This window comes from Myotis daubentonii, chromosome 7 (genome assembly GCF_963259705.1).
Source record: "Myotis daubentonii chromosome 7, mMyoDau2.1, whole genome shotgun sequence".
Classification (NCBI taxonomy): domain Eukaryota; kingdom Metazoa; phylum Chordata; class Mammalia; order Chiroptera; family Vespertilionidae; genus Myotis; species Myotis daubentonii.
Window position 1 is genome coordinate 22,677,383 of NC_081846.1, and position 15,691 is coordinate 22,693,073.

At 44.7% G+C, this 15,691-nt stretch overlaps 1 protein-coding gene across 4 annotated transcripts in view; it reads right to left on the bottom strand.

Moving 5' to 3' along the window:
- NHEJ1 (non-homologous end joining factor 1) overlaps positions 1-15,691 on the bottom strand; it is an 81,039-nt gene that overhangs the window by 64,898 nt on the left and 450 nt on the right. For 2 of the 4 annotated variants that reach the window (XM_059703193.1, XM_059703196.1), the window contains exons 2-5: positions 11,663-11,943; positions 11,088-11,300; positions 5,478-5,616; positions 4,583-4,641 (exon numbers count right to left, since the gene is read on the bottom strand). In XM_059703193.1, coding sequence (XP_059559176.1) covers positions 4,583-4,641; positions 5,478-5,616; positions 11,088-11,300; positions 11,663-11,839 — 588 coding nt within the window. In that variant the 5' untranslated portion in view covers positions 11,840-11,943. The remainder of the gene's footprint in view (positions 1-4,582; positions 4,642-5,477; positions 5,617-11,087; positions 11,301-11,662; positions 11,944-15,691) is intronic. The other 2 variants (XM_059703195.1, XM_059703194.1) reach the window with 2 other exon arrangements.

Sequence of the window (15,691 nt, forward strand, 5' to 3'; positions counted from 1 at the left end):
ATTTAAGGGGCAGGCAAAGAATGGCAAGCCAGTCCCCCAAAACCAAGTAGAAGCTGCCTGTGAATGAACCTAACAGGATAACAATTTTCAAGTTAAAGAACTCCCCATCTTCAGTGATATACTCTTCCTAAGAGCAGTAATGAATAACTTCATTGCAATGAGTAACTTCATTGCTTGAAAGATCTACTCTAGAATCAGGCTACAACCAGACAGTGGATGAAGATAGTAACTAAAACTAGACAGGACACAAAGGCCATGGCTACATTTAGGATGCTGAGTCAAATCAATGTTAACTGCAGTTATATAACTAAAACTATATAGAGTTGGTTAAAGTATTATACTGAACAGATTAAGTCTCGCAGAATGCAGCAACAGAAGTGATTGCTCTGCTGAATACTCTCCTCTGAAGAGAGAAAAGAGAATTGCAAAATGTCTATCTCTGTTAAGGCTCCCCTCCCTAAGAAAGCCGACTTCATGCAACTGCCCAGGTTTTGGTGTCAAGGGCTGATTCCTAGCCAGGGGTTGCCAGCTGCAGAGGGCGGGGCTCTATTTTGGGCTGCCTGTCCCTGAGCCTGGCCAAGTCTGGTTTGAGCAGCATGCAGCCCCAGTGACTCACACACCCATGCAAACCGCCTGTGGCTCAGTGGCCTGGCCTCGGAATGCCAGCCTTAGGCCAGCTCCCTCCTCACCCCATTACACTGGGATAAATAAATAAAGAGCCCCGCCAGCAGCCGCACAGCCTGATGGCAACCAGATGGAAAGAGAAAGGCATGGACAGGGCCAGGGGAAGGAACTCCCTCCAGTGGACTAGACTGAGAGTGGGCTGTGCCAGCCCAATCATTCTAAAGTTCCCCTTTAACATAGTTCCTACTGCCATGCAATAATAGTCCCCAATTCCTTGATTCATCTTCTACTGCTAAAGGTGACTTTATTTATTGATTGATTGATTTCAGAGAGGAAGGGAGAAGGAGAGAAAAAAACATCAATGATAAGAGCGAATCATTGATAGGCTGCTTCCTGCACGCCCCCTATTGGGGATCGAGCCCACAACCCAGGCATGTGCGCTAGGCCAGAATTGAACCTGGGACCCTTCAGTCCACAGGCTGACGCTCTATCCACTGAGCCATGCCAGCTAGGGCTAAAGGTGACTTTCAACCCCTAGTCCTAGGAAATGCTCTATAAAGGGCTCTTGCCCTCTCTTAGAATCAAGCCAACAGCCACTCCACCCAGGTGACTTGTAGCAACATTGCCAGTATTTCCCCTCTAGTTAGGCCACCATCACCTGGCCCCCTTGGGCTCCCTGGAAATGAGAGATCAGAGGCTCTTGGGGGGAAAGGGGAAAAAAGGACTAAATATGGAGAAATAACCCCTGTTCAATCCTTAAATATTTTTCCTGGTCTTAGTATCCTAGAAGCCTCTGTCCTACTGCCGCTTGCCCTATCTCTATGGCCTCTTATCCAGCAATAGTCCCAACAAGAACTAGGGAAAACAGACCCCAGGCACTGACCGCATGGCCCTCTGACATCAGTCCTGGCCCCCCTGCACCTTCATCCCGAGCTCTCTGTCCCTGGTTTGTTTATCTTCCTATGTTGCTTATTTTGATGGCACATCCTTTTAGCTCAGTCTTGAATGACCCCTTGACCCTTCTGTGTCCTGTTTGTAGGACCCCAGGCAAGCAGAGTAACTGAAAAGATGCAGTGGCCATCAGAGATTCTGCAGTCCCATTAGGAATCCTTTCAGTTCTAGCAATGATGCAGGACATTCAGTGATCCCAGCGGTCACAAGAATTCCACATTATCCTAGCCCTTAACTCTCCTCTAATTGGTATGTACAACCAAAGTAGCAAAATAGGGGTAATCCTAGACAATAAATGTAGGCGGTCCCAAACATACAGCTATAGTTTTATGTCCTTAGGCAAGGCACTTAACCTCTCAGAGGCTTGATTTCTTTTCCTTTTTTAAAAAATATATTTTTATTGATTTCAGAGAGGAAGAGAGAGGGGGAAAGATAGATAAGAACATCAGTGATGAGAGCAAATCATTGATCGGCTGCCCCCTGCACATCCCTTGGTGGGGATCGAGCCCTCAACCCGGGCATGTGCCCTTGATAGGAATCGAACGCAGGACCCTTCAGTCCGTAGGCTGAGGCTCTATCCACTGTCAGAGGTTCAATTTCTTTATCTATGAAATGGAAAGCTACAGCTACCTGTCCCTCAGATCCTTTGCAGATATAATAAAATTCTACAAGTCTATGAGGTTTGGATGATATCCACCCAAAGCCTAAAGGACCAGTATTCTTGAAGTGGTTGGTTCAAAAACACTAAGATCCTTCCTGGACTAGCACCTGGATTCTATATGCTTTCTTTTGTGGTTTGTGTGCGTGTGTGCATGTGCATGTGCATGTGCGTGTGTGTGTTATTCTCACTTGAGGATATGTGTGGGGGTTTTTATTTGTTTTGTTTTTTTCAAATGATTTTGAGAGAGAGAGAGAGAGAGAGAGAGAGAGAGAGAGAGAGAGAGAGAGAAACTTTAATCAGTTGCCTCCCGTATGTGCTCTGACCGGGGATCAAAGCTGAAACCTAGGTATGTGCCCTGACTGGCAATTGAACCCACAACCTTTTGGTGATGGGATGACACTCTAACCAACTGAGTCTCCCGGCCAGGGCTCTATATGCTTTCACATTCAGGTCTATAGGTTTCTACCCACCCCAACAGCATGGAAGAGATGAGCCTCCAATTTTTCCAATGTACCTCAGTAGCAGGGATGAAGTATTATCTTTAAAAGGAGAGTCCTAACCCTAGCTGGTTTGGCTCAGTGGATACAGTGTTGGCCTGCGGACTGAAGGGTCCCAGGTTTAATTCGGGTCATGGGCACATGCCCAGGTTGCAGACTCGATCCCCAATAGGAGACATGCAGGAGGCAGCCGATCAATGATTCTCTCTCATCATTGATGTTTCTATCTCTCTCTCCCTCTCTGAAATCAATAAAAATATATTTAAATAAATAAATAAATAAAAGGAGAGTCCTGAAAGGTCTCCTAAAGAGGCTGAAGCTGACACTTAAAAAATTAATAGAAGTTTACAAGGTAGCTAAGTCCAGGGCATTGGGCATTCAGACAAAGGGAACAATGTGTACAAGGATATAAAGTTAGAGAAAAAGCACCTTTGGTGATTGAAAGTTATTCTATATGGCTGAAGCGTAAAGTACATAAAGAAAAATGTCAAGAAACCAAGCTGGACAGTGTTGTAGGCACTAGATCAGGAAGGGACCCCTCTGCTGAGCTAAGAATAAGCTTTGCATTGTTTAACTAAGGGGCTGATGTACAAACCATGTCATCTCCAGCCTATGTTAACCTTATCCCCAAACTTATAGACAAGGGAAGCTAACTGACAGAAAATGGGCTTAGGAAATCTCTCTCTACTATAAGTCTAGGTTTAATGGTCTCTCTTTCCCCAAACAGTCTTGAAACCTTTTCTGCTTCAGGACTTAACAATATACGCTTTCCTTCTCCAGAGTTACAATTGCTTCAATATATGGACTTAGCACTCCACTCGCATTTTTTTGTCCTTAGTTTAAGACCCCTAGCATTATGGAGTCATTGCTCAGTCAATACACAGAGGCAGAACAGAAAGTCCCACCTTAAGAACACCTGCTTTATGCTTAGCTCTGTGAAAAGCACTAATTTGGGGTTCAAAAGACTTTTGAGTGACAGGCCCTACCCACAAGGAGTTTACAAATTCACTTAGAAGACAAGATAGAAATATGAATAAATTACATATAACATAGTATTATAATAGCATTATTTACTTACATAAGAAAGTACCAACTTGAATAACATATACAATTAGAAAACAAGGCAATAATACTAAGGTACTAACTGTACAACCAACAAGTCCCAAAAGAGTTAGAGAAAGAGAAGATCAATATTGACTGGGATTATCAAAGGTCACTATTAATAATACTCCCCCTGTTTGGCATTTAACAGATGTTTCTTTTGGCCAAGCTCAATCCTTAGAAGGGAAACCTAGGCAGGAGCTTCTGACAGGCCACAATTATCTACTCCCCATTCATTCCTTTGCCAGTCCCCTTGTATAAACACTGTGATTTTCCATAGCCTACTGTGCCCACAAGACAGTCCCCAAATGGTAGCCCTGTGCTTTCCACCTTCCTCTACTGTGAGATGTTAAAGGGGCCTCGACAAGTAATAATAACTACCCCTCCCCCCCTACCGATCCACAGTCCAGGCTTGCGATCAGATCTCAACAAGCAAAGATTTAGCAACTGGACAACCAAGCTTCCCAAGGTTAGAAAATTCCAAATGAAATACCCAGGTACTTTAACAGAGATGTTTTATGAATGTTAATCAGCCCACTTTGCCTTTTACATTCTTACCTCTTCTTTCCCACATCTTCCCCATGTACATCTCAAGCTTTATCAGACTTTCTATAGGCAACTTTTTCAGAGAAAGGGCTTTCCAACCATGCAAGCAACCTAACACCCAAACGCAAGTCACCACTCGGGCACCTGGAAAAAGGAAGTAAAGCCAAGTTGCACAGGACAAAGGAAATAACAAATACTCTACCTCTACCATAAATTGTTCCAAGAAAGAATTTTCTTCAAATGGTTCTGTCTTCAACCGGTCTGTAATAAGAAGGGATACAGAAAAGAAGTGTGAGTCTTAGGACAAGCTTCCTACCTGTGAGATGGAAAGGAAACAGAGCCCAAAACTTCTTCTTGGGAAAGAGCACGAAGATGCGATACCCAGACTCACCTAGTCCAGTGGGAGAAGGGATGAGAGTGTGTGGGCAAACACGAGGAGGAGAGGGTGATTAGCAACAAACAACAGATTCGGTGGCAGCATGTGCTCCAGGAGTTTTTCCCAACATAAAGACAAAGGTCAAACTGAATTTTTACTCTGAAGATGGAGCTATGCAACTTCCTAAAGTCCCAAGTTCATGTTGCCCTCGTACAATTTTGTATAGCTGCTGGCCCCTATCCAAAGTCTTTCCTTGCCACTGTCTAGGGCAGCCGTGGGCAAACTATGGCCCGCGGGCCGGATCCGGCCAGTTTGAAATGAATAAAACTAAAAAAAAAAAAAAAAAAAGACCGTACCCTTTTATGTAATGATGTTTACTTTGAATTTATATTAGTTCACACAAACACTCCATCCATGCTTTTGTTCCGGCCCTCCGGTCCAGTTTAAGAACCCATTGTGGCCCTCGAGTCAAAAAGTTTGCCCACCCCTGGTCTAGGGCATGTCTGAACTCAGTCACAGCTTCTATTGGCCAGTTGGGTGCCAGCCAGGTGTTCCAGACAGAGAGAGGTGTCACCAAGCATCAAGTCTCCAGTTTTGGTCAGAACCTAGCACCCACCCTCAGGAAGCCCTCTCTAACGCAAATAAAGTCTCCCACTTTTCAGAGGCACCTTTGATTATTTGTACCATTTCCCACTCAATATCTCAAAGAATGTCCTCTCACCTCGGCTCAATGTAGCCCCGCTCTCCTGGTAGTCCTGGATCTCTAGATCTTTCATACAAAGCAATGTTGCCAGCTCCTTCACTTGGCACTGCAATGCCAGACTCATGCCCATCAGAGGACGAATCAAATGTTGGGAGACCTTTCATGGAAGAGATAGCAATTAACCAACAGATACTTATAAAATACTCCCTAATACTGCATTAGGAATTAGAAAAAAATACTGAAGAATAAATGTTTTCGCAGGAACTTACAGGGTCATAGGCAAGCAATCCATTTACATGAATATAAACACAAATATAATAAGTAAGTATATTAAAGAAGTTCAAGGATTTTCTTTGAGTCACAGACAAAAAGATGGGAAGAATAAAGAATACTCATGGCCTGGCTGGTGTTGTTCAGTGGTTGAGCATCGACCCATGAACCAAGAGGTCCCTGGTTCGATTCCCCATCAGGGCACATGACTGGGTTGCGGGCTCGATCCCCAGCAGGGAGGCAGCTAATCGATGTTTCTTTCTATACATCCCTCTCTCTACCTCTCTCTCTAAAAATCTACAAAAACATTTTTTCAAAAGAATACTCATGAATAGCTACCTAGAAAGTGTGATTTCAAGAGAAGGATGTGGTACAGCTGATAAGAGGAAAGTGCTAACTCAATTTTTAGGAGAGACTGAGGCACAAAAGCAGAAGAGCCAACTAACCTTCAAGAAATTAATTGTGGCTACAACAGAGTATGCTAGCTGGAGTATAAAAGGAGACAAAAATCACAGAAAGTAGAGAGACTTCAAAGTCGAATTTGATCCATACACTAGTGAAGAGCCATTTCAGGGCTGATGATAGCCCAGAATGAGCCCAGAGTTTCAATCTGTTTCCACCAATGCCACAAAGTCTAAGGCCATTGTTGTAATAGAAGCAAGACAGTCACTAAGAGACCAGCCTCAGAGGAAATAAACCACCAACACACCTTGGTCTTAATAAGAGGTAAGAAGGTCACAAGCACAGCCATACTGCAGCGCAGCTAGGATGGTGTTCTCATGTGATAATGTACAGCAATACAAAATTATCATTTAATTCGCCTATGCAAAGTGTCCATTAGCCTTTGAAAGATAAAAGCCTTAGCCAAAGAAAATAACTAAAATCAATAATCTATTTGTGGCTCGAGGATGTTATCAGAGTTTCTTTCCCTTCCCCCAAGGAGATGAGCTGAAGGAGGCACTAAGAAATGCCCTAGACCAGAGGTCAGCAAACATTTTCTGTAAGGGCCAGAGAGTCAATATTTTCGGTTCTGCGGCCCATAAGTCCCTGTCGCAATATTCAACTCTGCTTTGGTAGCATGAAAGGAGCCACAGACAACATGTAATAAATGAGGGTGGCTGGGTTCCAACAAAATTTTACAAAAATAGGCAGCAAGCCAGAGTTGGCCTGCTGGCCATAGTGTACCAACCCCAGCCCTCAATCTAAAACAGAGAACTTTTAAGCAAGATACCCTACACAGGCTTGAAGTGAGGAGACGGTCCGGGAGTGTCCTATAAGATGTACAAGCCATGCCCTAGCTGGTTTGGCTCAGTGGATAGAGCGTCAGCCTGCAGACTGAAGGATCCCAGGTTCAGTTCCGGTCAAGGGCACATGCCTGGGTTGTGGTCTCAATCCCTAGTAGAGGGTATAAAGGAGGCAGCTGATCAATGATTCTCTCTCATCATTAATGTTTCTATCTCTCTCTCCTTCTCCTTTCCTCTCTGAAATCAATAAAAATATATTTAAAAAATTAAAGATGTGCAAGCCAGACTTATTCAGTCAGGATGAGAAGTCTGAACTCTGCAGATTTTTGTGTTTTTGTCTTCCATTAATTTTCTAGTAAAAATTCCTACTAAAAACTCCAATTGTACTGTGGCTCAACTGGAGAGAAAAGGACTTTTTCCACATTTCTCTCATTGGGGGCGGAGCGGAGGGGGGGAGTGTTAGGTGTTAAGGGTTAGCGCCAGCAGCTTTTGTACCAGCATCGTGACCCAAGAAATGCTGGGGCACTGGCACAAAGTGGAAGGCCAGAAATTGAGTCCAGTTATAGATACTAGTCACTTCTTTCCATCACTCAGTACATCCCAACTGGTGCTGTCTGCCAGCTCAGATCCTTGGTGTAAACTTAAGCTTCCAGGAAGTACTGTTCAGAATGTGGCAGTTATGCTTTGGGAAAATTTATCTGCACTAGACCCAACCTTCTCTCCTAGGAATTGTTTTGGGGAACTTTGGTTCTGTTCAAGATAGATCAGGAAGAAAAACAGGTGAACAGTTGTATGAAAGCAAGTCAATATTTGGTGGGTTGAACTGACTGCACTTGCTACCCAGCCAGTGTGGCTCAGCAGTTGAGAGTCAATCCATGAACCAAGAGGTCAGGGCACATGCCTGGTTGCCGGCTCGATCCCCAGTCAGGGGCGTGCAGGAGGCAGCAGATCAATGTTTCTCTCTCATCAATGTTTCCATCTCTCTAAAAATCAACAAAAATATATTTAATAGAAAGTAATTGCACAAGCAGCATCACCAGCCATTTGGTGACAGCTTTCACATAACAGAAACTCCTAAAGTTAATTAACCAGCCTCCTTCCACCTTAATAGCCATTTCTTTAAGTATTAATAAGGATAACAACATGAAACATGATGAGAAACAGGTTTTAATTATTTCCATATCTAATTAAACATGGTAATGCTGTACCAGGCAACTAAAATGATCTATTGGACTCCAGAGTCTATATAGCAAAGGGGGGTGGGGGGCAGCTTTTTATCAGTAAATATTTTAACTTCTAAAATATTTCATAGGCTTGAGTTACATCACTCTGAATCATTGGAATATAACTCACTTCAAAGTTAGATGAACACTAACTTAGATCAGTTAATCAGAACAAGGCATTGCGGCTGAAGGAATGGATTTCAAAGCAAATCCACAGACACTACAAGGAAAAATCTTGAAATGCTTTTGGAGGGCAGGGGCACACCCACCCCACCCCCTTCATTTACAGACAGCAATACAGGAAGAGATGCAGTTCAACAAGTTAGTGCAACAAATACCTACTCTGTGCCTAATATGTGCTCTGACCCCACAAGGCCTATGCCCTCAAAGAGCGCAAGAGTTAAGGAGGTCAGGAAGTGTGTGGATACAGAAGCAGGAGTTGGCAGTCTTCTCCAGAGGGAAAGCTGTTTATAATTTCCCACAGCGTCTTCAGATTTCTCATAGAAATGTTCACAAGTCATAGGCAGGAGAGCAGAATGGCAGTTATCCATCTCAAGATGAATCGTATCAGGTTTGGATACAGTGAAAAGGGTTACAGACTTGGAATTAGGAGACCTCGGTTCTAGTTCTGGCTCTGGGATTACCTAGATGTAAAAATGGCGTAACCCAAGTACTCTCATGGTCTCAATCCTTTCTAAAAAAGAAAAATTATAAAGTTGTAGTGTTTGCCCTCACGGGTCCACTATAATGCTAAGGATAAGTAATATTCCATATGTCCTCTCATTTAATCCTCATAACTCCATAGTAAGGTTGTGATTGGTATCTCCACTTTACAAATACAGAAACCGAGACTCATAAACAGTCAGTAACTTATCCTAGATCATGTAAGTAATGAACGTGGCGCCAAAACCGGTTTGGCTCAGTGGATAGAGCGTCGGCCTGCGGACTGAAAGGTCCCAGGTTCGATTCCGGTCAAGGGCATGTACCTGGGTTGCGGGCACATCCCCAGTAGGAGATGTGCAGGAGGCAGCTGATCGATGTTTCTCTCCCATCGATGTTTCTAACTCTCTATCTCTCTCCCTTCCTGTCTGTAAAAAATCAATAAAATATAAAAAAAAAAAAAGATTAAAAAAAAAAAGATTTAAAAAAAAAAAAAAAAGTAATGAACGTGGCAGAGCTGAGTTACAAATTCAGGTCTGCTGGTTCCAAAGCCTGAGGTCTTTGCTCTTTCTAACACACACACACACACACACACACACACACACACCAAAAAAAAACCACAAAAACAAAAACCTTTGCATGTGAGTCCTAGGAATTATAAACTGGCCAAAGAGGTGACAAATTTGAAAGTCAAAATATGGAATACCAAGAATTACATTAGAAAAATACCTATAAACAACAAAAAGAATTACATTAAATACTAGAAAGAATACAGAGTGGAAAGGAGGAGAAGATAAGAGAAGTTGGCCAGAAGTGGAAATGGGCTCAGAGTTGGAAAACAGAGACCTGAAGCTTTATATAGTCCATAATCTGCAGAGACCTAAGAAAAATTAAATTATTAATGTGAATACACTATGTTGTAGAGAGGAAACAGGTACTCTCCTACTTTCCTGCCCCCAGGCCTATAATACCCTGCCTGACTAAATGTATTGTGATGAGTGATTTCTAAGTTCTAGACTATTAAGTGAAAAAAGCAAGGTACTGAACCATGTAAATAGCATGCTGTCATTTGTGAAAACACATACATATACCCAGATAATATTTGATTGTGTGTACATATACATACATACATGTACCTATATAGAGCTTTCTTTAAGAATTCACAAGAGCCCTAACTGGTTTGGCTCAGTGGACAGAGTGTCGGCCTGCGGACTGAAGGGTCCCAGGTTTGATTCTGGCCAGGGGCACATGCCCAGGTTGGGCTTGATCCCCAGTGGGGGGTGTGCACGAGGCAGCCAATCAATGATTCTCTCATCATGTTTCTATCTCTCCCTCTCCCTTCCTCTCTGAAATCAATAAAGATATATATATATATATATATTTTAAAGAATTCACAAGCTGATATCAGTAGTTCCTTTAGAGAAGGAAAATGAGAGACTGGGAAAGGGCGTAGAAAGAAAACCTATTTTTTTTTCCACTGTATACCCTTAAATGTCTGAAATGTTTGTCTTTTCATGAATTACTCATTCAAAAAAATTTAAAAGCTATCACAAGTATGAGTAACAAACAAAAATTATGACTGTGTGACCTCAAAGACACACACATGAACTTGAAATAGTATCCACCTACGTCCTTGCCAGTGTCCACTGGCTCTAACTTTTTCCCTATAAAGCTTCCTCAGGTCCTGGGATTTCCCTGGGATGGCATTCTTCTTCTTGCAAAAATGATTATTTTATTTTACATTAAAACATAATCACTAATCAATTGTTCAATACTCACTCCTCCCACAGCCAACCAAAACTCATTTCATTCTGAAAACTGTTGCCTCTTAATGAAGCTCCCCAATTAGAGGAGCTGGCCTAGAATATTTTTTTCTTTACATATTTTCAATTGTAATATCAGTATTCTTTTGAAAGAAAAAGCTGTTAGAGTTCATCAGCCTCCAAGGACAACTACCTCCCCAATCTCACTATTCTGAGTTTCTAGGGCTGTGTAGTGCAAAATGAGATTAACCATCATTTGGGCTTCTCAAATGTTTTGGTCCCAGAACAAGCATTATTGAGGGAACAGTGCCCCCTGGTGTTACTTAGAAAAAGTTACAGGAGTTTTAAAGAAAATAGGTAAATTCTGCATATAAAACAGGATGGAAAATGTCACAAGAAATTCAATTAAAATCATTCAAAAAAGCAGCTAGCAGTGCCCTCCCCTACCCATATTTGAATTTCACTTACCAAGGAAGGGCTAGCCAGGATGCAGTGGAAAGTCCAACAGAAGGGGAGACCAGAGAGCTCACTCCGCACCTGCAGTATCAGTGCCTCCGCCACACGTTCACAGGAGAAGGTAGCGTTCCCAGGGCAAACAATGTCCTTCAACAGCGGGCGAAGCAGCTCATCCAAATGACAGAGAAAAGCCTCAGGGGGGGCAGTCAGGCGCTTGTTCAGCTCCTAAAAAGGTAGCGGGAGTTGTACAGGGTGAGGGTGCTAAGAGGAAACTGACTCCTTCATAAGTAACTGCAAAGGAAAACTCTAGTTAACATGAAGACAGAGGCATGAGAAGAGAGACCAACTGGCCTACTTCACAATTCTGCCTTGTACTGTATGCAGAACATAAACTAATACAGAGACCATGTGGGAAGATCCCAGGGCTACCGGTAGAAGTGCAGGATATTAATTGGAATTATCTCAACCTGACTCAACCTTCCTTGACAACTGAAAGGCTAGCAAGCTGGTTTATGTTAATGTCCCCTGGCCATCAATAGGAAATAAATTATACCCATTACCACAGCAGTACTTCTCTTCACACTTACCTTGGCTCGCTGGCTGACCACACTGGCATCCACCTGTTCATGCCACACCTCTTGAAGATCTGAAACCAGCAAGGCATAGCCCTGCTTGGTGATATAAGCCTTAGCCAAGAGGGAGTTTTCGGCAAGCTGTAGCCAGGCCCATGGCTGCATCAATAGGCCTTGCTGCAGTTCTTCCATCTGCAGGAAAGTCTTAATTATCAGTGTCCCAGGGTATTACAGGCCTGGGGGCAGGGAAGACCAGCAGACAGTTCAATATCAAATAAGTCTCAGGAAATTCCTCCCTAATAAAACAGAAAACATGGGTTTATATTCTACCCCACTCATCACCCCCATCTCCCCAACCTCAGTATATAACCAACTGAGCACCAATCTTAGTAACTCTTTGCCACTAAAAATCTATTTAGAATTTTGAGGAATTTTTTTTCCATATTAAGTTCCTAGAGGGCATAAAATACCTCTTTCTACTATAGTGTTTAAGCCTCAGCATATTGGTATTAGTATTTTTGATTTCTAATAATATAACTTAATGTGGAAACCTAAACCATTCTTGTTGCATATTTATCACATTCCTAAGAAATATGTCAATGTTATCTTTTCCCAGAACTTCTAGGAGAAGGAATAGTTCTTGTCTCAGAAAACATCATAAATCATAAGTGTCATCAGAGAAAATTCAAATTATTTGATCATTATCTAAAAACAAAACTCTGGAAGTTCTCAGAACATATATATATATCCTATCTAATAAAAGAGAAACATGGTAATTAGCGTACGACAGCTACCCTTCCCATTGGCTAATTAGGGCAATATGCAAATTAACTGCCAGCCAAGATGGCGGTCAGCAGCCAGGCAGCTTGAAACTAACATGAGGCTTGCTTGCTTCAGTGACGGAGGACTCCAACGTTCCCCGCCTGCTCCTGCAGGCCTCTGAGCTGCAACTCTAAGCAACTATGTAACAAATATAGAAGCTAAACAAAACCCCAAAACCTGCTTTAGTCCGCCGGGCTTCAGCCAGCAGGATCGCAACATTGTAAGCAAAGGCCAGAAACCTACTTTCAGCAGCGGAGGCCTAAGAGCTGGACCCAAGCCTCAAAGCTAAAGCTGGCCCAGAATAAAATAAAATAAAAGAAGAAAAAAAGGAGCGATTGGGAGCTTCAGTCACCCCCAGCCTGAAAACAGCCCTCAGCCCCTCACCCAGACTGGCCAGGCACCCCAGTGGGGACCCCCACCCTGAAGGGTGTGTGACCAGCTGCAAACAGCCATCATCCCCTCACCCAGGCTGGCCAGGCACCCCAGTGGGGACCCCCACCCTGAAGGATGTGTGACCAGCTGAAAACAGCCCTCATCCCCTCACCCAGGCTGGCCAGGCACCCCAGTGGGGACCCCTACCCTGATCCAGGACACCCTTCAGGGCAAACCAGCTGGCACCCACCCATGCACCAGGCCTCTACCTTATATAGTAAAAGGGTAATATGCCTCCCAGCACCGGGATCAGCGGAGCCGCGAGGCCTCCCGGCACCAGGATCAGCGTGACAGGGGGCAGCGCCCAAACCCCCTGATAGCCCTGCGGCTCTGTGTGTGACAGGAGGCGGGGCCACAACCTCCCTATCCACCTTGCTCTGTTTGTGACAGGGGAAGGCGCCCCAACCCCCTGATCAGCCCTGCTCTGTGCCTGATAGGGGGGAGCTCCCCAACCCCCTGATCGCCCTGCAGCTCTGTGTGTGACAGGGTGCGGCGCCCCAACCCCCTGATCGGCCCTGCTCTGTGACAGGGTGCGGCGCCCCAACCCCCCATCCCGCCCATGGGCCCTGCTCTGTGTGTGACGGGGTAGAGCCATAACCTCCCCATCAGCCCTGCCCTGAGTGTGAGAGTGGCGGCGCCCCAACCCCCTGATCGGCCCTGCTCTGTGGGTGATAGAGGGTAGCGCCCCAACCCCCTGATTGGCCCTGCTCTGTGCGTGACAGGGTACAGAGCCCCAACCCCCCTGATGGGCCCTGCTCTGTGAGTGACAGGGGGCAGCGCCCCAACCCCCTGAATGGCCCTGCTCTGTGCGTGACAGGGGATGGCGCCGCAACCTCCCCATCGACCCTGCTCTGTGCATGACAGGGGGCGGCGCCCCAACTCCGCAATCGGCCCTGCTCTGAGTCTGACCAGGGGCTGCACCTAGGGATTGGGCCTGCCCTCTGCCACCCGGGAGCAGGCCTAAGCCAGCAGGTCGTTATCTCCCGAGGGGTCCCAGACTGCAAGAGGGCACAGGCCGGGCTGAGGGAACCCCTTCCCCCCGAGTGCACAAATTTTTGTGCACTGGGCCTCTAGTATATACATATACACTTTTATTTTCACTGAACAAAATACATATACTAAAAATATATATAATATAATGACAAATATAATAAATGATTACATATATAATATAAATATATATTCCCTAAGACAGATTCTTAATCTAGAATCTATGTATATGAGTCCTCTGGAATTGCATGCAAAATTTGTGCATGCATGCATATATTCATTTGGGGAGAAGTAGTCCACGGCGATGGACAAATTCTCAAAGGGATCAATGACACACAAATAAGAAACTAATAAACACTGGGTCCAGAGCAAACAGGAAAGCCCAAATCCCAATTCAAGAAGAACCTGAAAGACTAAGAAGTCATGAATACAAGGCAGAGTACATCACAGAGGTAGAGATGATGAACGCCCACTTCACTCATCCCCCACATCCCCGCCCTAGGGCACCGCATTCGATGACAGCCTGCCCTACTGCACATCCTGGAACTACTAGAAAGCAACTTTCCTACTTCAACAACTCAGTCTGTAGCCTTAACCTAGGAGATAGTCAGCAACTGTGGCTACTTGACAAGAAGTTTTCTTTTTCTTGTGGGTTAAAAAAGGGAGGGAGTGTTATAATGTCCTTTATTATTTCAGTATATAAATACAAAGTGAAGGGGGGGGGCATCTCAGAATATAAAGAAAATTCCTTGGGTTTCATTAACAAAGTTAACATGGTTTGTTCCAGGCATTTCCATCTCAGTCTAAGCCATTATTCTTCCAACCATAACCTAGTTTTTTAAACACAGCTTTGTAACGTAATTTAATCTGTACAGTGGGTAGACAAGTGAAATATTGTGACTTTCATTTGCAGCAGCCTCAAAATTTTTTTGTTGAATGGTACATCAGTCACATTTCCTACCGTGATTAAGCTAATCCTCACTGCACCAGAACTCACTGGCAAAGGTCGCAGACACAGTGAAGTCGCCAAACCCTTCTCTCCCTTAGTGGCACTACCTCGCGTGTACTGTCTGATTCACCAAAATTGGGTTATCCTGGCCGGTCACTTCAGAAAGCCTGGAAGCTCAGGAACATCAAACTGTAGGGATGCGGGGGGGTTTGTGTCGTTGTTTTTTTGTTTTCGAGGTAGGGGAGGAGTTTAAAGTGTGGCCAGGGTCAACAGGCCACATAAAAAGGTCAGATATTTAGCGCCACCCACGTCCTATTGAGTCTAAGGCTCTCTATCCCCTTTTTCTTTTATTCTTCAAGATCCCCTTTCACCCTCACGTTAACCATATTTTCCCGTTTATTATTTTTTAATATATTTTTATTGATTTCAAAGAGGAAGGGAGAGGGAGAGATAAACATCAATGATAAAGAATCATTAATCAGCTGTCTCCTGCACGCCCCCCAACTGGAGATCCAGTAGCAACCGGGCATGTGCCCTGATCAGAATCCAACGTGACCCCCTGGTTCATAGGTCCAAGCTCAACCACTGAGCCACCCGGCAAACCCGTTTATTATTCTTGAAGGAAGTGGGGGTGCGCCCAGGGCCAAAAGCAAGGTGAGGTCACCGGGGAACGCGGGTCTGCGCCAACCCCCGCCCCTCGGCCTGCAGTTCGGCGCAGTTCCCCCGCCAACCAGCAGATGGCAGCAAGGCCCCGGCGACCCTTGGGCTGGGCCACGCCCCGCCCCCGTGGGAGGGACGAACCCTCGCTCCCGCGCCGACAGCGCCAGCCCAGGAGCCGCGCCCGGCGCCCT